Source organism: Parasteatoda tepidariorum, chromosome 1 (genome assembly GCF_043381705.1).
Source record: "Parasteatoda tepidariorum isolate YZ-2023 chromosome 1, CAS_Ptep_4.0, whole genome shotgun sequence".
In the NCBI taxonomy this organism is placed as follows: Eukaryota; Metazoa; Arthropoda; class Arachnida; order Araneae; family Theridiidae; genus Parasteatoda; species Parasteatoda tepidariorum.
Window position 1 is genome coordinate 98,651,476 of NC_092204.1, and position 27,114 is coordinate 98,678,589.

General features: G+C 31.8%; 1 protein-coding gene across 1 annotated transcript in view; it reads left to right on the forward strand.

The window, feature by feature from the left end:
• Positions 1–27,114, forward strand: part of LOC107444500 (diacyl glycerol kinase 1) — a 411,787-nt gene that overhangs the window by 252,792 nt on the left and 131,881 nt on the right. The window contains exons 6-7 of the mRNA XM_071186108.1: positions 3,423–3,575; positions 13,599–13,821. Of these exons, the coding sequence (XP_071042209.1) occupies positions 3,423–3,575; positions 13,599–13,821 (376 nt within the window). The remainder of the gene's footprint in view (positions 1–3,422; positions 3,576–13,598; positions 13,822–27,114) is intronic.

Consider the following 27,114-nt stretch of genomic DNA (forward strand, 5'->3'; position numbering starts at 1 on the left):
ATCAACGGTTAATATACTAATCACTAATTTAAATATTTCAATGCTTTCAAAGTAATTATCAAGTTCACTCTGTTTGCAGTGCCATCTGTTGACTAACATTGTGATGAATCTTGAAACTTGCGCTTCGTTTCCTAAGCATCAAGTAACAAACCGTATATTTCCATCTTTTATCGTTTTTCTTTAATCGAATTTTCAAATTTTCGGTTATTTTGTGAGTTTCAGTAAGATAATAATCGCATGAATTGCAGTAACAATATCCATAAGCAAATTCTTTTAAATAAATTCTTTCTCATTCGGTGCAAAATTGAATTTAAAAATTTAGTTAAAATTATTTTGATCATTATTCGTGGTCAAATTAAAATAAATAGTATTTTTAAAAAAAATTTTTGTGCATTAGATTAGAATATGCAAAACGTGTAAAAATAAAGCATTTTTAATTTGTTCATTAAATACTTCACATAAACTATTTTTCAAATTATATTGGAGTTCGAGATTAACTATTTCAATATTCAATGTTGGCTGATTGGGTGATCGTTATAATTAATGAACCGAATACAAAGTAGCTTATTTTTAAATTTAATTCGAAAATCGTATTTCAAAGCATTTAAATTTTTTATTATTTACATTAGTTCCTAATCTCCACGAAATAACTTTATTGAATGTCATTATATTTTACAACAGTGAAAGGGATTTTGCTCAGTACTTAAACTTAAGTCATAAAGCCCTAATCTGAAAAGAAGAAAAAAAATTCGCAGCGCAGGGCAATTTCCTTATTATAAAATGAATTGCTGAATTAAAGTATTCCACTATAAATTTGTTGGCTTTTATCTAACTAAAGATCAAAGGAATCGTTCGTAAAAGTGTATTTTTTACTTGATTTTATCTCCTTTCGAAAATTCATTTGCCCCCTTTGGAACTTGTTTCGAAATAAAGGTCTTGAATGACCGGCCAAAAACCCATAAAAATGATCTGAACAAGTCGTTAACGGATCTTTCGGTTTTCTCACATCTATTAAATGGGTTTTCCATTCTACTTTTCCTTATCCTAAAATATTGAGAGAAAAAAAATTCTGTGTCAGCGAAAAAAATTAAAACTAAACTTGCGTTGTATCTGACTTTTGTTTTGATATTCGTATGGTATTAAAAATATTGTATAGATAGTAACATTCGCAAATGAATGTTAATGACGCTATAAATAGACAATACCGGATATTTTTTTTTACTAATTGACGTTGCAAAGTTGACTGTTAACCGACCTTATAGCCAAAACATAACTATGCCGCAATCCTGATCCCCATCGAAAGAAGCTATAGTTTTTTCCCCATATGTGGGGGATAAAAAGTGGGAATTTCTTTCTTGCATTAAAAAAGTCGTTACGTATGAGAACCGATCGATATTTTTATGACTTTGAAAAATATTACATGAATTACAACATTCATTGGTGTATGTTTATAACGCAATAAATAGACAACGTCAGACTTTTTTTTTCATTTTTTGCGAAATATATACCTTACAACTTTATAGTATACCGACCTTATAGCCGAAACGCCAATATTTGCCTTTATCTTGTTCAACATAAAAAAAAGACGCTTTTTTCCCTAATGGGGACTGGGAATTTTTTCCTTATTCAGCAAAATAAGATGAAATCGTTACGTATTCGAACCAATCCAAAGTAGTCTAAAAAAAGGCATGGATGTTTAGAGAAAGCTCATTTCCAAAGTCTGATTCCGTAAATTAATCAGTCGTTAGCACCAATCAGTTATCATATTTGAGGTCACCGCTTTGAACTATAAAGATTGGTACTTAGTTGGAGAAATTCCGATCGTTAGAGCAGAAGGTATTTTTTGGTGCTATCATGTTTGTTTCTTATTTTAGTTGGCGCACTGTTTAAGTGTAGCTGGTAACGAACTTTGTTCCATGCTTAGAAACAAAAAAACAAGTAAGGTTGTGTAAAGGGTAAGTTTAAAATTGTGCACTCCAAAGCTTTACGATCCGTAAAAGTACTAGTTTAAGAAATTGAATGAAAATGAAGTTTTTTTTAATATTGATGAACTTCATATGTTAAAATAAATAATCAACATCTTTTTTTCCCACTTATCCCTGTTTATTTTACCAGATCAGAGAAAACAAACTTTAGCTGTTTCAAAACGTGATCAAAATGCCATCAATCTTGTTCAAATTGGAAGGGCCATTTTTCGTTCGTTTCTTGGGTTTTTGTAAGCGAGAGCAGAAACTTTGTTTTCGCTTATCTCACTTCTTCGTCGTCTAAAGAAGGACTCTTTTCCTAGCAGCTAATGATCCCATAATTCCAGTTGTCATAAAATGGCTAACTAATTGTAATTGTTGGGTACTTCTGCCTTAGGATTTTTCTTGCAAATCTAACTAAATGTATGAGACTAACACTCTAGCTATTCCTAATAAAACACCATGTTCCATGAATGCTTTCTTGAACTACAAACGCTCTACAAGTAAATTCTCTAAAGAGAAAGTCACGAATTGCAAAGGTATTTCAAAAAAAATCTGTAGAGAAATCTATCAGGTAGAAATAGAAATCCAGATAGTTTTGCTGAACTATGGACCATTTAACTTTGATTTGCGCAACTTTAAACTTGTTGTTGCTTATCCCTCTTGGCTTTGACAAACTAAGTCCTGCAGAACATGTCACAAAATTAAATCAAAAACCGCATCCCCCTCAGTCAACAGCTGCCCCATAGAGGCACCAATACAATCTAAGATATGAGAGGGAGAAGCAATGACAGAACAGCATAAGTCTTCTCATTTCCGTTCGAAATTAGACTCTTAATGTGACCAGTCCTAAGTCTAGATAGAGTGGTCTGATAAAGTCTTGGATCGGGGCACTGCAATGACAGTCCACTGGACTCAGCAGCATACCAAGCACGTCCGAGCGAGGTCATCCAAATGGTGTTTATACTAGCCAAAAACAGGGAGTAGATCTCAGAAAACTTCAAATTTATTTTAAACCACATAATACTTCTTGAGCCGTGATGCTGGTCGGTACGAATTCCGTATCTGGCTTGCACCGACCACAGTGCTGACGTAAAATAACCTCAGGGGTAGATGGATCATGGGTTAGAATCCCTTTGGCGTCAGACTAACCGTAGGAGGTTTTCGTGGTTTTTCTCTCCATGTCTTCCTCAAATGCGGGTTAATTCTATCAAAAAGTCCTCCAAGAAGGAAAATTTCTTAAAATACTTGATCCAGGAGTTCCCTTGTCTTCTGGATTGGGTTCAAAATGACTAGGCTTCGGGGTTGAACATTAGTAGTCACAAACACGAGAAATTGTGTCGGTTGTTCAACGACGGTTATAAAACAAAATAAAGTAATTCCTCTTGAATTCGATGATAAATTAAATATTTGTGAAACTTTTACTGTTATCAAAACAATGATTGTGTGTTATTCCAGGACATTGACTATGAGGGTTTTCAACAGTTTATGGATTCATACCTGGAGATTGAAACTCCCAGAGACCTGGTCACCCGACTTTTCCTATCCTTTGTTAAGAGGCCCACCAACAATACTCAAGCTATGCAGACAGTCGACGGAAGGCTACTTAAAGTAAGGATTCTGTTTTTAATTCAGAAGATAACTTTTGTTTTTATTTTTATTTTTGATAAGTATGATGAATCCCTGATACACATATAAGTCACGTTGAGCTTTAAATTCGTCCGAATTCTCCTCAATCTTAAAGTGCCAAATTGAAACTTATTGCAATCTTGCGAAATCTTATTACTTCTTATATACGTCTACTTTTAATCAATATGAAGAAATATAACTCACTTTTAATTCCTGACGACCAGGTGGCCGAGTGGTTAGCGTGCCTAACAGTGAAACCAATGGCTGCAGGCTCGAATCCCGCTCAGGGCATGAATGTTTATCTCTGTGTTACCCTCTGTTGTGTGTGATGTGGGAATTTGGCCTATCCTATGAACGGGCACTTGTCGCAGTGTGGCGTGGATAATGTCGCTCGCCTCCGTGACTTAGGCTCACAGGTGAACACTGGGTAACGTTAACGTAATCTTCCGAGGTGAAGAACGAAAGTTCAGTACCTACCTAAATTCATAAGATATCATTATGATTAGATATTATGAGTATCAGATGTTATCTTATCAGCTATTATGAGTATACCATGATCACAGTACCATGCATAAAACGAGTCTTTCTGACTCTAGCGGTTTAAGATGACAAGGACCTGTCTCAATACGGTCCTCTCGTTTCGCATGTCGAATTAGTATGTATGCATACTCATTATTGCGTATACTCTCGGAGTATGCGGATGTGGAAGTACTTTTATTTTCGCCGGTCCTAAAGGGGTCAATAGGACCGTAGAGAGTACCGGTTGCATAACCATTTTTTGCGAGTTATATCCACTGAATCAGTTTGAAACTCTATTTACCCTGCAACTTTATATTATAGAGTGTTAGAAAGATACACTTTTAAGTGAATACAGTTCACCAATTACCTACGCTGCAACACACAATGATCTCAAGCGTGCCATATATTTAAAGAATAAAAACGTTAAGCTCTTAATCCGTTCTAACTCTCCTTTAATTCTCTCGAATTGTACTCTTAATCTGCATTTATGAGCAAAATGATTGCTTCCTAACTATTCTCACTCCTAACTATTCAAAATGTGAGAAAGTAATTTTCTAAATTGCACCAAAACAAACGATAATTGCTATTCCAGACTACTCTAAAAGGTCAAACATCCAATCCTATCAATGATAACGTCATATGCAAACACGAATGGGTGTAATCTACATTTATGATATTTTCTCTACGTTACACTACTGATATTTTTTAATAGATGTGTGTCAAAACCTAAAGTGCTTTTATACAAATCATTTTGTATCTTTAATGTTATATGTAGACCTGGAGTACCATTTTCTAAATCATTTTTCATCTTTCAAAATAATCTGGGAAGATAAATATTCTTCGGAATATTTTTAGTCAAGGACACTTGAAGAAAACATAAAGTATTATTTTAAAATAATTTTTCAACTATAAAAACTAAACTGGAAAATTTGAGTGACACAATTCTGATCATTAAAATTGTCCACTAATCTAAACGTAAAAGTAGATTATTGGAGCCTGTTCTAGTGGTCTATCGAACTGTAACTTAAGGAAAATTTAGATTAAAACATGAAGTATAAGTTTCCAAACATTTTTCACCGGTGAAATGCAATTCTGAATTGACATCACTCAGATCATTAGAGATATTCGCTCATACTGAACGCTTTTTTACTTCTTACCCTTTCGTAGCAAGCATCGAAATTAGCCGGCATCCAATGCTCTGTGTGAACGAGTGTCGTAATTAGTCAACATCCACTCTTTTCTCTTATGTACGAGAGCCGTATTTAGCCAGCATCCACGTGACGTCCTGTGTGTACGAACGTCATATATAGCCAACATACACGTGTTTCCGTTGGGTACGAGCGCCGTATATAGCCTGCATCACGCTGAAGTCCTGCGTGTATGAGCGCCATAATTATCCCACATCCACGTGACGAATTGCATGCGTAGGAGCGCTGTATTTGGCCTGCGTCAGCGTGATACTGTTTAATAACCAACAGTTTGCTTCAGACTGTTACTGTCTAATATTCCATTGGCCTATATCAGATCAATAATATGGATAATTGAAAGCGCTTCAGGGCCGGGATAGCCTGGTAGGCAGGGCGCTGGGCCCATATCCAAGAGGTCGTGGGTTCGATCCTCGCCGGCCGAAGACTCCCCGTGTAGTAAATGGTGACTGATGCACATTAAATCTGTCGAGTCTCCATGTCCTCTATGTTCCCACAACAAATCAATACCTCTGGGGGTACTGATCCAGGAATTTCCTTGTCTTCTGGATTGGTTCAAAATTACAAGGCTACGGAGTTGAACGTATGTAGTCGTAAACCCATGAAATTGGGTCGGCTGTTCAACGACGGTTATAAAATAAAATAAAATTGAAAGCGCTTAAGTCTTTTTAAGTCGGAAAGACATTTTCCTTCGGTTATAGATCTGTAGGAAAAAAAACCGAAATAGAAAGTGCGTCATTTGCAGTGCAAAAGACAAAAGACGAAAATCTAAGTATGAGTGTGAAACAGTAATATAGTTTTGAGGACCCTTGTTTTAAAATTTATCATACTGAATTAAATTACTGTCATATTTCTGAATTATTCCGAATTGTATTTTTATTTAATTTTCACAAAATCTCCAAATGTCATCTCAAATTTCCAAATATCCAAATATTAGCTTACCGACGTGCAATGTGCACACTTTGCGACGTGGTGCACCGTTCAGTGAATTCATTTCAGCGGAGCGGACTACCATAAATAATAAAAGGGTTAAATGTATTTAAACCTGTTCTAGTGGTCCAATGAAGAAACTTTAGATTGAAGCCTCAAGAATTGGTTCCCAAATTAATTTTTCAACTGTGAACTATGATTCTAGATTAGCATCATGCAGATTAGATATACAATTAACCTATCTAATTCTAAATGTCCTGAAACCTGTTCTAGTGGATTGATGAATAGTAATTTGAAGAAAATAGAGTAGTCATGGAAACGTCATGGGGTAATGATTTCCAAAATATAATCATGGAGCGATATCATCCAGATCATTAGATAAATTTATAAATTTATTTATAGTATCTATCCCTTTGCATTTAAATCTATTGAATCAAGCCTATTCTAAGAAACCATTTATTTGGAGAAAGATTATATTTAATCACGGAATATTTTTTTCCAAATTATTTCTCCGTGATGAAATATTATCTTGAAATGGCACCATTCAGATCATTAGATAAATTCCTAAAAATTATCCTTTGTTCTACCTCTCTACAAAATATCTTAAGTGTTTCTTCAGAAAATGTCATACTTTTAAGAGTTTCTTCGGAAATTTTGCATTTACTTTTACTTATAATGTGCTCAGATTCGTAAACATTTCCCAGTTATTTTAAAGGTTATAGTCATTTTCCTTTGAAACATCCGAAAATCTTTCATAGACAAAGTTATTTTAAAGACTTAATAGATCATCAATAAAATTAGAGGAAAAATCGGAATTTATCTGACCCACTTTTTAAGCCTAATTTTGCAGAAAATTTGGAGAATTCATTTTGAAGATTTTCTGTGGAAAATAAAGCTTATAGAGAATTTGAAGAAAAAGTAGATTAAAACAGTGAGTCAAATGTTTTCAGATTTTCTGAGAACATTTTCATAAAAATTTCTCTGAGTTGTTTAGTGATGGCAATTAAAACTATTAAAGCCTTTTCTAGTGTCCAAGGGATTTAATTTTAAAAAAAGTTACTTTAAGTGTTTGAGTTTCTTTTGTCAGTAAAAATCACTCTCACCTATCTAAATCTCTTGCTTATCTCTGTTTAGTATATCTGTAAAACTCAAATACACGGTTCATATCTTTCGAATCGTTGTTTAAAATGTTTCTCTTTCCATTCAATGTGTTCTATAGTTTCAACGTGACTCGAAATGCGGTAAAATAAAGTTTCGAATGAAAATACTTTCCAACACTCGTAGAACAACTCCCGAAGTACGGAAGTAATGACTGTAAAAAGTATCAGAGAAAAACCTTCGAAATTATAGCCCATCGATGGAGAAGTGAAGTCTCTGTGTATATCTGCGATTAGGTTCACTAAAACCACACGAAAAAGAAAAAAGTTCTTTAATAGTCGTTCGTATACTTATTCTGCTCCCTCTTAGAGCCATCACGTGTCGTTTCGTGATTCCATTAAGATGGCGGAAGAAACTAGTTTGAAAAGGACGTGTGAGGCGTATCGCTTGCTTTTTCTCTGAATCAGAAATGGAACGAAGAACGGTTTCCTTTACCGTTCCGATCAGCAAATGAATTTTCTTTTTTCTTTGCACTTTCGTGGGGCAGGGAACTCTATTATAAGCAGTATCGATCGAATTTCTGACCAGATTGAGAAGTTAGATTCGAAAAAAGAAATAATTATAATGGAATCTGTTATTTTGAGAAACTATTTTAATTAGGGGTAAATATAAATGGAGTAAAACAAATCCTTTTAAAAACCCGTTTTGGAAACTCTAAAATATTCTATAATATATTAAATTAACATTTTGCCGACAGATCGGAGAGATATCCCGGTTACGCAATTGTTAGGGTAGCTTTTAAAAAAATGTACCATGGTTAGCTTATACTCAGGTACGACTCATTTGGTCTGCAGTTTTAAGATAGAAATACTATGTTCTTTGTAAATATAATACAGGCGTTACCATGGTATCCACTAATCTGACTTTTTCTCCACGGCAGTACTTTATTATTATAACATTATAATAACATAAAGTTATGGGTTATATCTATCTATACATCACCGTCGTTGAACAACCGACCTAATTTTCAGTTTGTGACTGCCAATGTTCAGCTCTGTAGCCTTGTAATTTTGAACCCAATCCAAGGAAACGCCTGGAGTTCTCTTGTCATATAATATTCGTATATGTATAATTATGCGTATTGGAAGAAATTTGGGTCGGGAAAGATTTTTTGAGTGAAGTAACCCACATTTACATTACATGGAGAGGAAAACTACGAAAATCTCCCACGGTTAGTTTGACGGAAAGGGGACTCTAACCCATGATCCGTCTACCACTAAGAATATTTTACGTCAGCACTGTGATCGATTCAAACCGGGTACGGAATTCGTGTCGACAGCCATCGCTGGGATTCGAACCTGGCCTGGGTGACCTCAATGAGAGGCGAGTGCTCTCTCTCACCACCACTGCTCAGTTTTGGTTTGCAGATACTCCTTAACTGCCGTGTGAATAAAAAGAGTAACGTTGTTGACTTTCAGGGAGACGAAGGTAGAAAATGTGACCTTGAGATGCCAATGATAATTAAAAATTTATTACCCATGTTTAGCTTTACAAAAATGAAATAGTCTAATAGGTCTAAGCAAAAATTATATTGTACTATAGTTGTCAAAAGAGGTTGTAAATGTAACATCGAGAATCTGACTGTACACGTCAATGTATGTTGCCGTTTTGACAATATTAAAATTCAACATTAAATTACCACAAATAATACTTCTGTTCGTCCACTATCATTATAAAATGATCATCGTAAAAATTATGGACTTCCTAATTTTCAACCGAATTTTGTAATATATGTACTTAGTATTATTTGTACGTCTGAGGTTTAAAAAATACTACATTCCATAATGTAAGTTTAATGCTCAATTAAAACGACTATTGTTTTGCACATGTTCCTTCACGTTAAGTGTTTAAACAAAAAAATTAAAAATCATTTGAATTGGCGACAAATGTTGTAAAGAAACTAAGAAGAAATTGCTGAATCGTTGGCCAACATTCTGAGTTTAATCTGGATAATTCTATCACAATAAAAATTTTAGTATTTTCCAAAAATCGCAAAATTAGAGTTGAGCTTTGGAGAGAAAGCTGCAGTCTCATGGTTTTAAAAACAAAATTTGATTTTTTTTTAATGATTAACCCATTTGTTTCGCATTTGCAACATCGGTATATAATATTGGCAGTTTGCTTCATTGTTATCGATTATCGCCTTTTTGCATCACAAGCATCGTAACAGTTCACGTATCCTGGATGACAATGACCTTTATATACTTGATAATACTTTAATTCCTTCAAAATTATGAAAATTATAATAAAAGTTGGCATTTTTTGAGAGCTCAAAAATAAGCGCCGGTTTTCATGATTCGATAAGAAACATTTCATGAAAGCAGCTCCCAAACATGCCAACTTATTATGCGCTGTGTGGTGTAAAAAAAGAATTAAAGTTTATGGTGATGAAGTAGAATATCATTAATGAACAAAGAGAAAATCATTAGATAAAACTTAATCAAATTAGCCGTATTAATAGAATTAGATAAAATATTGGATACAATCATCCTAAACAACCTAGCAATTAACTGATTAAATTTACTACCACACGTGGTGGTTAACTTAACAATTTAGTGGTAGTACAAAGCTAAAAAGAGTCTCTGGAAAATAAATATATTAAATTTAGATATAAGTAAATTAAGCTGAAATAAAAAAGAATCATAATCCTAAGAAAACGACAAAAGATTTACTTACACAAATTTATTCCATCATTACAAATTGAGGTCACGAGTACACGAAAAATGTATATTTCTAATATTTTTTACATTAATGTAGAAATCAAAAATTAATTTAGATCATTGTATTCTGCTATAAACTTTACGGATCAAGATGGATCCTGAAAATTATCACAATTTCATTTCATTGAAACTCAAACGTTGCTCCACGTTCTTGGAGAGAACAACGGCAGGCCGAAGCCTCCGCTCCTCACCAACTCACATCATCGACTGAGGTATCAAATTACTTCAAAAGGGACTCTTCACTGTCGTTGCCACCATTCCAATACTTCCTTCCCAAAATCTCGATGTAGGTGTCTCTGCCCTCGAGTTGGAATTCGGCTCTATCTGCTCCTAGAATCCTGAACCATAGTCATGAGAATCTGAAGACTTGTCCAAAAACATTATTAGAATAAACCGTGGAGTGTGAAAAGTTCTTATCAATAAAGAGTGTGAAGAATTCAAAGTAGAACAAACCGTGGAGTGTGAAAAGTTCTTATCAATAAAGAGTGTGAAGAATTCAAAGTCTTATTAGTGCCTCAAAAATTATTGTTACAATGTGTAACACAACTTTTGTTTCCATCTTCATAATTGTGAAGTAAAGAACGTTTTTAAATCACCCAGTATATCTTTCCATTCCAGTTTTTTGGGATTATTCATTTAATAGTTCACTTTCAAATTAAAATTTTGCATCATTTTAATTATTAGTATGGAAGACGCTGCTTTAAACATGGCTATGTCTACCAAATATTCAGGAATAGCTTTTTTTTTTTAAATTGTGCTAGTTCAAATGAAACAAACACCAATTGAAAAACAGTATTAACAATGAATAATTATGGTCTTTATATTAGAACAAATAATACTTACACATTATACCCATATTCAATATATTCTATTCCTATGGAAGTCATATTTCCTATATTGAGATATTGAAGGATTAGTGTTGGAATGAATTTAAAAATATTAGCGTAAGTTTATTCATTTGAGTATTTGTATTACATAATCTAATACTATAATTCCATTAAATTTTAAAATGAAATGATGATTATTAAAGTCGTAAAAAAAATAATAAACGACACTTAGCTCCGAATGGACTTTTCAACTTTTAAAAATTATGCCGCAAAAAATTCCGTCGCTTAACTTATAGTCTTCAGCTGAAGGGACTTTATTCTTGTCCCACAAATCGATATGACACATTTATAATTTTGCGTACAAGTTAAACGCAATACATTGTTCAAAAGCCATTAGGCTCCGATAGATATTGGTTGACTTACAACAATAGAACAGTTAGGAAATACTGTAATGCAGCTAAAATAAGATTTTTTTTCTTCCTAACATCATGAAAGAAAACCTTCTATTGAAATCCATGTTTACTGAACGACGTTAAAGGGAAGAATCGCAATTTTTTTAAAAAGCTCAATTGATTATTCTAAACAAAATACAATTAAATCCTGTGTAATCTCTTTTTTTTCTTTTCTTCATTAACACAAAGGGGTGTTTTCACTAACTCCTCTCTTTGTAGAAAAGAAATTAGAATATCGAAAAAAAATTAACAGACCGAAAAGTTCTTTTGACTATGTCAGTGTCTCATACATGCATTCATCCACTTTTAAAATGCCTCACTTTAAAAGAGTAAAAGGCACATTTTTTTAGAGGCACACCATTATCTGGGAAAACCTTCATTAGAAAAGATTATCATAAACTCCTGCTAATTTAGTTTTCTTAACTAAGAGAATTTCGCGACAAATTCTTCTTTTTTTTTCTTCTTTTCTTTCTTCTTTTTACTCTTGTTGCGGTTTTAGTTTTAAGCACTCCTTTTATCTAATGGCTTTGAGTTCTTTCTTCTTTTTTTTAAAATGAAATCGGGGATTGCTGTTACTAAAAAAAAATAATTTAGTTTTGAGAATATACGAATGAAAATTGTTTCTAAAGAAATTAATTGTTAGTCCATTTTGAGTAACAATTAAATGATCTGGGATTGGTTTTGGGTATTTTCATAATTATTATTTTTTTTAATATTGTCTGATAGCGAAAATTGTTTTCAATGAAATAAAAGAAATTAACGCTAAAAAGGTATTTTTTGTTTGGAATTTATACATTAAGAAAATAATTAAATCTATAAATGATTTTATTGTAGACGTAATAATATATTCTTTCTATCACAAACAATGATATACTTATTCCATTGATTTTAGAAGTTATTGAATAATAACTAACATAGTTTCGTTTATATTATTGACTGACTATGATATTATATCGGTTTATTATTGAATCTTGTAATAACAAACATAGATTTATTTATATTATTGAATAGCTATGTTATTATATATATGTAATAACAAACACAGATTCATTTTTATTATTGACTGGCTATGTTATTATATATGTTTATTATTATGCATTGTAATAACAAACATAGACTCGTTTATATTATTGACTAGCTGTGTTATTATATCTGTTTGTTATTGTATCCTGTAAATGACAAGTATAGATTAATTTATAATATTGACTAGCTGTGTTATTGTATCTATAACTTATTATGTTTGTCTGTTATTTTGTCTATTTATTATTACGTTTATCTGTTATTATATCTTGTAATAACAAGCAAGATTTATTTATATTATTGACTAGCTGAATACTCGTTCTTCGAACGGGGAGAAAAAAAAGTGCGTTATTTATAAATCTGTATTATTAATACTACAAAATTACGCTCAAAACTGATGAACATTTACCGACATAATTCATTTCGATAAAACAGTTCCACTCAATTTTTTTATTTGTTGCCCTCCATGTGATTATTTTAACCAAAATATGTTCGTTCCTTCCCTCCAAAATTAAAATTAATTATATCCAATTTCATTTAAAATAGTACTATAGCTTGAGATCAACTTCTGAAAATCAAAAATTATCATAATCAACAATTTTCTCCGGTATTCATCCCTTTCATTGGGTCGTAAAAACTTTTTTTCACAATACCTATGGAAATTATCTTGGTACCAATACAAGCATATTTTAAAACTTATTAAAAATACTTCCCCCATTAATTTAACTTTTAAATGCAAAACTTATTCCGTGTTTTAATCTGTACCTATTACCATAATTAATTATGCATCATTGGTGTACTGTTATTGGAACTAGAAGAACTTGTTTAAGTAACAGCTTTAGCAATTTCATTTACCGATTGACATATAGACCAGTGCTTAGAAAACTGTGCTCCAAAGTCTCTATCAAACATTCTTAATCGAAGTACTAGCTCTCAAACAACAAAAATATCACGTGTGGCTCGTGAGCCACCATTTACCGAACACTGATCTGGGTATAAGAACGGTACCACTTGTCTGTCCCACTTTAAGGTAAAGCTTCTTTTTGATCAAACGGAAAGCTTAGCTGGAAAAAAAATAATCAAAACTATTTTTACCCTATCAATTTTTTCTCAATACTTTTGCAAAAATTAACATATTGATTTATTTTAAATATTTTTAATTTTGAATTTGCAGATGGCGGCGGTGACGTCGACTGCTGCGTGCGCCCCCATCACGTCCCACACAACGGCGGGAGGAGGTGGGGGCTCCCTCCCTGAGCTTGCCAAAGACCACACCCCCGTAAAAGAAGAGAAGCACCTGAGCAGTTTGGCTGAAAAATTCCAATCTTTTACGGAGAAGCTCCATTCTTTGGGACATCACAGATGTGACAGTGAGTCTAATCCCCGAGGTAGAGCAGGTAGTGAAGGTTTCTAACAATTTCTATTTTATGAGTGTTTTCCAATGTCCCCCTTATTGTTAAGGGAAACACTGTATTCACATTTCTATACCCTACGTTCCGATTTCTATAAGAATTACAACTATGCATTCACACTTCTATTAGAACTATTTTATCCTACATTCTCCATTTTTTATTTTAGAAAAAAACTACTTCTATGCATCCTGCATTGAAATATCTGCATTCTCATATCTATAAAAACCAAAAAAAAAAAAAAAAAAAAAAAAAAAAAAAAAAAAAAAAAAAAAAAACTATGCATTCACATTTCTACACGAACCACTATACACCTACATTCCCATTTCTATAAGAATTACTACGATAGAAATAGTCTTTTCCACATATTTCATATTTCTATAAGAACTACTAGTATGCATTTGCATTTCTTTTAAGTCACCTAATTATTAAAGTATGAGGGAAATACTGCATTCACATTTGTATAAGAACTACTAAACCCTCCATTCTCCATTTTGTTTTAAAAAACTACTACCATGCATTCACATTTTTACACGAACAACTTCATTCCCTGCATTTACATTTCGATAAGAACTTTTATTATGGAAATGCAGAAATTTTTACAAATTTCACATTTCTGTAAGAACTACTATAGTATGTATTTACATTTCTTTTAAGTATTGAAATATCCTACATTCTCATATCTATAAAAACAAAAACTATGACCTCACATTTCTTAACCTTTAAAGCTGAATTTTTATTAAACATATTTTTCACACTTTTTTCATTATTTTCAATTAATTAAGGTCAGATTAAGAGAAAAATATTATATTTTGCATTTTAATGACTTTCTGTTATGAAATACAGCATGAAACAAACACCTAATCTATTTTTTTTGCTTTTAAGGCAAAATCTTCCAAACACGGCTCACTTCCAAACAATAATTTTTCAAATTTGCGCTTATTTGCAGTTATTTAGATGTAAGAAAACATTTATTTATCATCGAAATTTCTTTAATTTACAATATCAGTTATTGATAAATTTTTGTATAGGATCGGGAAAAAAATTCAATCTACCCTTTTTGGATTTTTTATTTTGTACAAATATAATTCCGATAATCTAACAGATTTTTTTAGTAACTATTAGACTGTGTTTTTTATTAAGAAACACCAAAATATATTTTTGCATGTAATTAGAGCGTTACAAAAAATATGTAAAAAGGACACCAGTGCCCCATATGCTTCAAAGTGTTAACGAGCTACTACTCTCTAGTTTTCATAGAACTACCATTTCTATAAGAACCACTGCTATGTATTCATATTTCTGAAAGAGCTAATATACCTAACACTCCCATTTCTATAAAAACTACCATTATGCAGTCACATTTTTATAAGAACTATAATACTATACCAGTGGCGTACGCAAGGGAGGGGTTTAGGGGTTTAAACACCCCCCTTGAGCTCAGACAAAATGGCAAAAATAAAATTTTAGTAGAAATTATGCGAGCTATTATTTTTTAAGACTATATATTTTTATTAACCTTATGCCCTTCTTTTTTTCTCACGGTATTTCTCAGAATACTGAAAAAACATTTACTATAATAGGATTGTACTTTTGATACCAAATTGACGTGATACTGTTATGAACTGGTTCCTTTCTGTCCTGCCAGTATAGTTTTCGAGACTGGCTGTCATTCGCGAGGTCTTTACGTGATGATTCTGGAATCCTAGACATTCTGTCGTCTTTGAGACAATTCGAGAATTTTGGAGACGCGGTGAAAAATTATATAAAAGGGGGAACGGAGTACAGTGGAGTTAGTTAGTCAGACTAAGAGTTATCTCTGCCGCTTGTCTTTTGGAGCTTGTCGCTAAATCTGTTTTGTTTTGTCTTAACAAAATGTTCATTCAGTCGTCGAAACCGTCGTCGCCAGTATTTCGACTAATGAAGAAATCAGTAACAATACCAGAGATACTGTGCTCGTTGAAGTTATTCATTCCAGCTCGAAACTTTGAGATCGTAGCATAGCGGATATTTCTGAGCCAATATATACGTATATTTGCTGTTCTTGGATCTTTAGGATTTAACAATTTTTAACGCAAGAATTTAGCAATTTTTAATTATTTTGAGACAAAATCACGATCTGAAATTAGTGAGGTGACAGCATCTAGTACCAATGTAAGTTTTTCTGTTGTACAGAAATGTGATACTTCCGTTGAAGAAAACGTTTCTAGCATAACAAAATCTGATGAATGTGAAAGTGGCCCTCAAAGTGTTACTTTCCACCCATATGATATTAAACTTTTTTTTGAAAATATTACATTTTGTTCTTAAACTTAAAAAATCAAATCAAAATTTAACTAAACAATGTTGTCTAAATAAAAAGTCAAAATTGTCTAGCTGTCTAAATTAGGGAAATAATAGTGCTTTATAACAGATTCGAATGTCTTTTAGTAGTTTCAGAAAATTATGAACACCCCCTTGAAAAAATTCTGCGTACGCCACTGTACTATACATTCATATTTCTATAAAAACTTCCACTGTGCATTCCCATTTATTTTAAGAACTACTATACCCTTCTATAAGTACTAATACTATGCAATCACATTTCTATAAGAACTATTACTATCCATTCCCGTTTCTTTAAGAACTACTGTACTCTTCATTTCCATTTCTATAAGAGCTAATACAATGCATTCACATTTCTGTATGAACTATTACTATCCATTCCCATTTCTTTAAGAACTACTATACTCTTCATTCCCATTTCTAAAAGAACTAATACTATACATTCACCATATCAGGGTGAAGTTCAATGGAACTCTCTCAAATTCGGTTCATCTCAGCCAGGGTGTCCCCCAGAGAACTGTCCTCAGTCCAACTCTTTTTACTCTGTACATGACCGGAATTGAGAAAACTGTTTCTCTTGGGTCTCGCATCGGAATGTGTGCTGATGATATTGCTCTTTGGGTCAGCGGGGATGACGTTGTCGAGCTTGAGTCGAGACTCAACATCTCATTAGAAGCTCTATCCAAGTACGCAGATGAACTCAAATTGAGTTTCAACCAAATCGGTAACCACCTTCTTCACTACCAATAGGCGACTTAATAAATATGAACCATCCTTGTTTCTCAAACACCAGAAGCTCTCCTACGCGAAACACCCAAAATACCTGGGATACATTCTCGATCCCGAATTTACAAGTAACAAACATATTGATTATATTGTCTCGAAGGCCAGGAAGCGCCAAAATATTATTAAGTGTATTGCTGGTAGGGATTGGGGAGCAGATGCAACTACTCTTAGGACTTCCTATCAGGCTCTTATTAGGCCAATTCTAGAATATGGCTATCCTGTCTACTGCTGTGCTTCTCAATCTAACTTAAGCAAATTGGAAAAGGTTCAACTGAGCGCCGCTCGCATCATCACTGGATTGAAACGTAGCTGTCCTTCAGAGATCGTCCTTTACGAAGCAGATCTGCATCCTCTTAACTTTAAAAGGCAAGCTAATTTAGTGAAATATTTCAATACACTTTCCAGTTTAGACCAAGGCAATTTAACTGCTTTATCTACATAAATTATTGGACCTGCAATCAAAGGCTAAAGAAAAACAGTCCTTTTAGTCATGATAATTACAACTGTTAATCGCTGAAAACATTGAACCTCTTTATCTTCATTGCAATCTCAGTACTTGCTTGGATCTTTCCAATGTTAGTTTCCATGAAACCCTCCCTACCACACTTGATAAGAAAGACTGTGTGCCTGACTTCCTCAGACAATTGTCCCTGGAAATCATCAATAAAATCCCTCCAAACGACATCAAAATATACACTGATGGCAGTAAAATGGATAGACAGGCAGTGGAGCGTTTATTGAAACACCTCGAGAGAACTACACCTACACTCTTCATCAACACAACCCTGATTTTTGTTCCGTCTTTCGAAGCGAACTAATTGCAATCGACAGGAGACTAGAGAAAATCTTGAGTGAAGGGCACTTTGGAAATGCTTGGATACTATTCGACAGCCGTAGTTCAATTCAGCACCTCAAAAATTGGGCCTTTCGATCTCGCAAAAAGTAAAGCTCGATTCCCAGCAGCATGATGTCCACTTTTAATGGATCCCGTCCCACGTCGATATCCACGGAAGCGAGTTGGCAGACACTCTTGCAAAGAAGGTACTAGATCATCCAGTCCCCTCCACCTCAGAGCTTACATACCTTGAACTTTTAGCAAGGAAAAAGGCCCAGAACAAACAAATGTGGCTGCTTCCTCCTATTCACTACTAGTATAAAGCAAAAGACCAGGACTCTCTGTATCTCTTCCTGGTGACAGGCAGACCAACACTTGCTTATCTCGACTGGCCAGTGGACACCTGAAAAGTCTCACATTTTCTGCCAATCAAAAGATCTTTCCTCCTTGCCCTAAATGCCAACAAAACCAGGCATCAACTGAGCATATCTTGAACTGTTTATGGCTGAACTGGAACGTCATTCATTTCTCTCTCCTTTTAGTTTCGGACTTCCTAAATGTCGACGGATTTATTGATCTGGTCTGACGGAGTCAGACCAGATGGGAATTAGTAACAACAGTAATAACAACTATGCATTCACATTTCTATAAGAACTATTACTATCCATTCCCATTTCTTTAAGAGCTACTATACTCTTCATTCCCATTTCTATAAGAACTAATACTATGCATTCACATTTCTATATGAACTATTACTATCCATTCCCATTTCTTTAAGAACTACTATACTCTTCATTTCCATTTCTATAAGAACTAATACTATCAATTCCCATTTTTTTAAGAACTATTACTATCCATTCCCATTTCTTTAAGAACTACTCTACTCTTCATTCCCATTTCTGTAAGAACTAATACTATGCATTCACATTTCTATATGAACTATTACTATCCATTCTCATTTCTTTAGGAACTACTCTACTCTTCATTTCCATTTCTATAAGAACTAATACTATGCATTCACATTTCTATAAGAACTATTACTATCCATTCCCATTTCTTTAAAAGCTACTCTACTCTTCATTCCCATTTCTATAAGAACTAATACTATGCATTCACATTTCTATATGAACTGTTACTATCCATTCCCATTTCTTTAAGAACTACTCTACTCTTCATTTCCATTTCTATAAGAACTAATACTATCCATTACCATTTCTTTAAGAACTAATACTATGCATTCACATTTCTATAAGAACTATTTTAAGAATTACAGAAGAAACTGAAAATCGTGTGAAGAAAATGTGCTATACACTTTTACAGCCACTTTTAACTTAATTTTGATGGAAAATGTAAATACAGAGTTTCCCTATGCATCCCTAAACTTCCCTTTAAACTTTATGTATTAACAACATAAAGAAAAGTCATTTAAGACCGGGTAGCTAAGATTCGAAAAGCTGTCGGAGCTAAAATGCTCGAAATAGAAATTGTCAGAAACAAATAAAGTTGTTTAGTTGTGTAGAAAATATCATTCCTTAAAAGTCATAGAGGTACTACATTTTTTATTAATGATTTCTTTTCAGGAGAAAGTCACTCTGTCTACCCCACTAGTAGTAGAACAGAGCGGTTGAGACTAGTGGTTCGGGTAAGACCGGGTGCATATGGGGGACTCTATGAAAAATTTAGAAATACAAGAACTTCGGTGAAAAAGTGGCAGACATTTCTATTTTATGCGATAACTTAAGAATATTATGCATGTAATTTGTATGTGAGGTAGTTATTTTCCTCCCGCGTAGCAATGGAACTTTTATGGCATCAGCAGCATCAAGGAGGGTGGAATAGTACCCGGACTCTGTGTAAAACTGGGTGAGATAGTACTCGGTGCAGGAATGGGTAGTACCCAGTGTTACATCGAGAGTAGAGCTTATTGAAGCGAAACAGAACAGTGCTACTCTTAGACTGAATCCTTATGTTTGCTATGGTATGAATTTTTAGTAAACGTATAATAAGAAGGACTAAAAATAATTTTTATAACTGTAATAACCCATAAATAAGGCTAGTTTTAAAAAAAAAGAACATTTGAGAGTCGACATAGTGATACAAACTTATCAACAATTGCACCGTGAATGAATCAACAACAAAGCGCCAATATATTAGATTCTTCTTCTGATCTAGAAAAGTGTAATTCAGAGTTTTCCCTCTAGATCACAGAATTAATTTCGACATAATAGAGGTACCCGGTCTCAACCCTCTACCCACTCTCCTCTATGTGTTTAGATTTATGAATTTATATACTAATAATTGTTGGTATTGTGTGTATAACGAACTAAGTGTTAACTATTTCTATATTTTGTGAAATAATTCGTTTTATAAACTATGATAGATATGATAGATGTACCAGCCAGTTAGTTTAAGTCATTTATGTTAATACAAGTTTTAAAAAAAAATTAAATCTTCTGTTAGTTTTCTTGTTGTTAAGAAGTTGCTGTTAGTTGAACTTTTTTCAAACGTACGAAAGGAAAGTTAAAAGATGAAGAAGAAATAATTTGCGCATTTTTAACGTAATTGAATGCCACCTCTCGGGGTTTTTTTTATATAAAAAAGAAACGAAATTTAATATAATGAATAGGATTTTGATGTGGTGTGTGAAAGCTATATTTTAGCGAACCAAGCCAACTATACTAATGCCGCTGTCATTCTCTCCTGTGAACTAATCTACTAGTGAGTTGTGGAACTGACTATCACAACATCTTTAGATATATGAACTCCAGTTAAATCTATTATATAAAAATAGTTTGAAGCAAACGAATACTAGAAACTTGACATTTTCAAGCAAAATTTTGTTTATTGATGCCGCTAATCAAACATCAAATCGATAGTGTGGTTCCAGCTTAAGACTACCGTAGACTTGGGCGTTTATCAAGGAATACGCGACAGTAATAAAACTTGATTCCAGACATGATTATCTTTTATAACTCATTTTACTCACACTACATCACTATTATTTAATATATTACTTACATTATTACACTATTACTTACTGTGCCCGGTAAACTACTACACTAGTAATTGCTATATCACTTACATTACTACTGACCATATTGCTTACCTATTTATTTTTTTCTTACTCTACTGTTTGCTATATTATTTACTCTGCTTTTTCTTCATTTACTAATAGCATTTTATGTAATACGCCATTAAAACTCTACATGAATAGATATATTAAAGCCAGCAGTACTTTTTAAATAATATTCAGTTAATTTGGAACTTAACAAGCATGTTTCTTACAACTTTTTTATTACATGAAATCATTTAATGAACTATCGAGTTTTCTTATTATTTAAACCAGCTGAAATAGCGAACGAATTGTTTTTCTGCGTTAATTATTAGATAAGTTTTTTTTTTTTGAAAAAAATCCACACAAAAAATAAATAGTATTTTTTCGTGTGACACGAATTTTTAAAAAGTCATTTTTAAAAGAACATATTATTTGAAAAATCAGTACTTTTCCTGGTTATAGATTCTTTAACGTATGATAAAATATAAGAAATACCTTAAAAAATTCTTCTTTGTAAAATTCGTTTCAAAGATTTAAACTTCAAGAAGAAAATTAACTAGAATTTAAACGAAAAGTTTCATTGCACGTTTCAAAAAAAAAAAAAAAAAAAAAAAAAAAAAAAAAAAAAACGATATACATGAAATTTTTTTACGATTCAAAATTTCATAATACTCAGAGCTACATTTATTGCAAACACTGAAAGTGCGATCGTGGCACTCTCTCTCAATTACTCTCACAGCTGAATTACGGTCAGTGACCGATGAAAAGTAATTCAGTCTCTGACCGTAAAAATAACTGAATGCCCGTAAAGCAAATAGTCTTCCCTTAAATTTTGGTCGATTACCGTAAATGATCTTTCTGCCCGTATGAATAATCTTTAATTCGGGTTTTGACGTTGTTTTAAACTCGGTTGATTTGTTTATCGAATCAAGGCGAATTGTGAAACGAATTGATCTAGTGTAGTGCAGCCATTTGTCGAGGATTGAAAGAGTTACGTATTCATTGACGTAGAAAGTGTTTGAGAGACATGGCACCGATGCGTTTTTTGCCCGTAGTCTGATGTTATAACCAGCATGAACATAGGCGTGTCTATGGAAAGATGAGCCTATGGCAAGTCTCGTCCTGGCGCCCTTCTTAAAATATTTATATTCTCTTTCTTTTGTTATACAATACGAAATAAAAATATTGTTTGAAGTATATAACCCTTTTGGCAATATTGCAAAAAGATTGCGTTGTATTTGAATAAAGATAGATTAATAAATAAATAAAGATTAACTATTTCAATAAAATTATCTCTTTTTAATTGTAATGCATTCAAGTGTATTCATAATCATCATTGATTAGAAACAAAAAGTCTGTTTTATCATATTTATAGAAGATTCTATAGCGTTTTTTCAGTTGTCAATAAAAATTCTGACAATTTAAGCACAATTATATTTTAAAGTTTTACAAATATAATTTTGGTAACAAAAGTACGCACACACAACAAATGTAGCTCTAGTTTAAAGAAGAACTATAACATAACCGAATGATTACACAATATTTTTAAAATCAAAACTGAAGGAAAATTATTTTTTTTTAATTACTCATGCTTTGCGAACATCAAAACAATAAAATCATAGCGATATAATAAATTCATTAAGGATCACAGTATAAATAATCACGATTCGTTATGGCAATTACAAATAAAATTGCTGCAATAAATTAAACATTTTTGTTAGTTTATCTGTTCAATAAAAAACCAAAGCTCTTAATACAATTAAATTTTACAAAGTTTATATAATAACAGATAATAAGAAAATATATATATATATATTTATATTTTCGTACAAAATTCTGTACTAAATAGAGACAAAAATACATTCTTTAATGAGAAATAATTTAGAAGAAGTTGATGTTTTATTTTAAGAATATCTGGGAATAATTAATTTGATAACAGTGAAAGAAAGGCAAAGAGTAAAGAAATAGATCAGAATACATTCTGTTCTATTTAATAAAATCAAATTATGAAGGATCCTCTTCGCATTATGATGGAATAAATTAGAGATAAAGCACACAAAAAATAAACAGATTTGAATTATAAATTTTCAGACGTTCAGTGCGCAAAAAAAAAAAAAAAAATGACCACCCTGATAACTTTTGATCTAATGATCGGATCTTCACCTTCTAGGACTCATTCTTAATGGTTCAAAGGGGTGACTTCAAATATGCTAATTAAAAGCGCAGGGGTGATATTTTAAGTTTCCAAATCGGACACGGAAACGCACTTTCTTTGAATAAACCTGCTATTTTTTCGTCGGATTCGGATTTCTGAACTCCAAAATATAGGGAGTTGCCGGAATCAGAGAAATGACTAGAGAGCTTTTCAAGTGGATTGAAAAAATTTAACGCACAATTATAAAGGCCGTATGTTATTTTATAAATTGTCTAAAAATAACTTTTTCGTAAATATTTAATATTTTATTTAATAATGGTTAGAAAAAAAATTTGAATTGTAAGGCATACATACAAAATTAGTAATTGATCGAGTAGTTCCTGAGAATTGAAATTTTAATTATACGACTTTTTTAAATTTCGATTTTTCAGGAATCCGAACTCCGTATTCAAACTATAGGAATTTAGATCAACCTGCATAAGAAGTTTCTTTTTAAAAAAAAATACTTTTTGAAACTATTTAAATTTAATTAGTTTTAATAGTTGTTTTTAAAGAAAAGGATAAATATAAATCATTGGAATATTTGGAGAATTTTGTATACGTTATACGAATGCGTATGCTTCGTAATTAAATAAGGTCAAATATGATGCCTATTGTTTTTTTTATTCTTAAAATAAAGTTAATTATTTAGTGAAAAAAATTACTGTTAATGTCACTTTAATGATACTACTTTTCTTTGAAAAACTAAACTGTTGCAATGGTTCGTTATAAACTACATATTATATCCTTAATATTCTTGTGTTACCATTTTACTTTGATTATAAGAAACAAATATAATCTATAAGTAAAGGAAACTTTATGAACCCTTTAAAAACATTATAACACTTTTTTTAAAGTAATATGATATGTAGTGTTGTAAGTGTAATGTAAGTGATATATATAGTAAAAGACTTATTAAGTTTAAAAAATAGTAACAATTTAATCTAATTTTTTTTTAAAAAATGGAAGAAAATGCAATCTGAAATAAACGGAAAGATATAGGAGAAATATTGCGAAATTTTGTGTCCGAATTGCTGCGGAAATGTGTTCTATTCTTCGAAGAAAGTCTTATAAATATTAAATAAATGCAATTTAAAAATAAAAAACAAACATGTCTTTATAAATTAAAAAAGATCGTTGTTTTCCAAATTGTAAGTATAGGATTATTGAAACTTATACTGAAAGCATTAAAATATAATAAAAATTATGAGGGAATAATACTTCTGTGACTTAGAGTACAGAAAAACAATGTCAACAACAGATGATATGTTCTTTAATCCAACCATTCAAAGAAAACGAAATCGAACTTTTACAAGTAGTTTTACCCAAAATCTATCTATAAATAACTAGAAAGAATTCTCGGTAGTCTGCTTAGTAAATTCTCGGAAATTGGCTTAATAAAATATTTCGGAGAAATCTTAGCAGTTGGCATCTCTGCATACAGGCATCATTTCTAGAAAATATAATGCCAACTAATAATTTAAGTACAATGCAATTATTTATATATTTTTGAAATGATTACTTACAATCAACTAAGAAAATCCTTGTAGTACGCGCTGTTCACTTAAATAGTTGAATCAACTGTAAATGTAAAAGCCCAGAAGCTGTAACGATCCGATTAAAATAGATTATAAAAATTCAAAATAAACTTTAAATATTTGATTTTCTTGAATTAAATTTTGAAATAACGATTAAAACGAAACGTGAGCACCTAACAACTTACACTTACGTATATCTTTATTTTTCAAAATAATGGTATTCATTGTTAAATGGTTTCATTGGTTCAAATTAGTTGTCGAGCGAGGCAGAGGCACCTCCTATTTTTAGTAAATTTACACTTTTATGGAGGCTATTCTCACCATGGGTGGCAAAAATCTCCTTTTGTGGAATGTTTGATCCAATTTTGTTATTTAAATTTCTGCTAAAAATTTTGTTGTTCAATAAATCTGTATTTTTGCAATTTCCAATTTAAATATATTTTTATTAATCGCTTTTTACCTTTGCCTTAACGACAATTGTTTGCACGCATAAGAATGAAGTATAAATTAAGGAAATTATTGTACTTAAAAATTATTCTTTTACTTGAAGTTATAGTACTTATTCGACTTCTAAACTCAAAGTATTCTATGATCAAAACTGAATTCTACATTTTGTTTATTTGAAATAAATTAGTCTTATTAGTAGTAGTTGGATCTCAAAAAACTTCATTTTGCCGAGGCTACTATGTAAATCGTTTTAACTCGCCCTATTCGGGGATGTACAATTAATGTTCCTTTTTCATGCTGGTTACATTTTTCGACAATCCCGAATATCTCAGATTCAATCCCAACTGCCATCTAAGATCATCTTTCTCGCATTCCCTCCACGTTGGTAGGCTACGGGCAACGAACATGTAATTTCCACGCTCCTCCACAGATGACAGCACTACACTTCTCAGACTTGTTCCCCAGCTGAACAGCAAATCATCTCATTCTCAAACAACGTTAAGGCTGAAATGTAGGTAACTATCACAAGCATAAAGTTAATTTACGGCCAGCTGCTGTATTGTACGGGAAAATTATAAGATAAAACATGTATTTCTAAGGTCATGATAGCTTTACGGGTGAAATATTATTTTTACAGTCACCAAAACTCTTTTTGCCGATAACTAACTCTAATCTAACAAAGAAATATTTAGAGTGTGTAAAATATCTTATTTTACTACGTAATGGCCATTAAAGTGACCATAAACTAGTTTTTAAAAGCGCTATATATTTTTTACTTACGTTATATGCGTTTTATAGCGTTTTTTTTAAGAGGACACTTTTTAATTAGATAAGCTGTTATATACATAATCTCAACAGGTTTTCATGAAAATGGAATAAAAAGTATTGCAATTAATTGATATTAAAATTTTCATTGGAGACTCCTGTACTGAAATACTCCCTAACTTCTTAAAAATAATTAATATTTATATTTTTTATTATTATTATTTTGTTTTCATTATATTTTTAGCAATAAAGAAAATTCGTTTTTTTAAATTGTATCAATTATGATTTTTTTAAAATTTTTTTTTAATTTTTTAACAAAATTTCTCACATGAATTATAAAAACTGAATAGTTATTAATGCAGTAAATATGATAACAATATAGTAGCATTTACTTAATATTTTCAAAGCAAAAACACTTTGCAGAGTTATAATTTAATGAAGACAATATTTCTTAATTAAAAAAAATGAAGCCTATTATCCTTTTTATATAAAAATGCTTCTATCCACCTAATACCAAAGCAACTTTTCCGTGTAAATACTCTAGTTTATAAATTTTTATCTTTTCTGAAATACTGTAGTTTATTTCTTTTTAAAGGATGCTCACCACGTATAAAATAAAGGACTTACTATAATACTTCAACTTAAATTTTAGAATTCAGCGCAGGGTCCAGTGTTATATTTCGCCCAAAATATATATTCCGTTATTCTGTTTTTCAATTCATTTTTTCTTTCGTTCTTTTTTAGTTTTCTCATTTATTATTTTTCTTTTTTTTCCTGTAATGCGTTAGTTTAAAGACCAAAGCACATTTTTCCAGACAAAATGGAAAGTCGTGTTATTTTCACTGTATAAAAAGATTTGAAATTTTGATCTTGAGAAGTAACTGCAATCTATTAAATGCATTATGTTCAATTTTTCATTTTGTGAAATTTATGATACATAAGTACACTCATTAATTTTTAGAATTTAAAACAATATATATATATATTTTTTTAAGCAATTGCAACATTTCTTAGCAAGTCAAGGGGTTATACTTTTAAAAATAAAAGAAAATTAACTACCGTATATATTAAACTTATCTTTACATTGCAAATAACATGCAAGCAACGAACTCATAACATATAAGATTTTTTACTACTGGCAAAGAACAGTTTAATATTCTATCTATGGTCTAACTGTCCATTGTTAAAATTGAAAACTGTAACATAAATTGTGTAGCATAGTTAATATTGTTTTGAAATAAAAGTATAAAACGGTAAAATACATATTATTTTCACTCAACGTTACTTTTTTTTAAAAAAAATGCTAATGTCATTGAAACTTCAAATTTTATATATA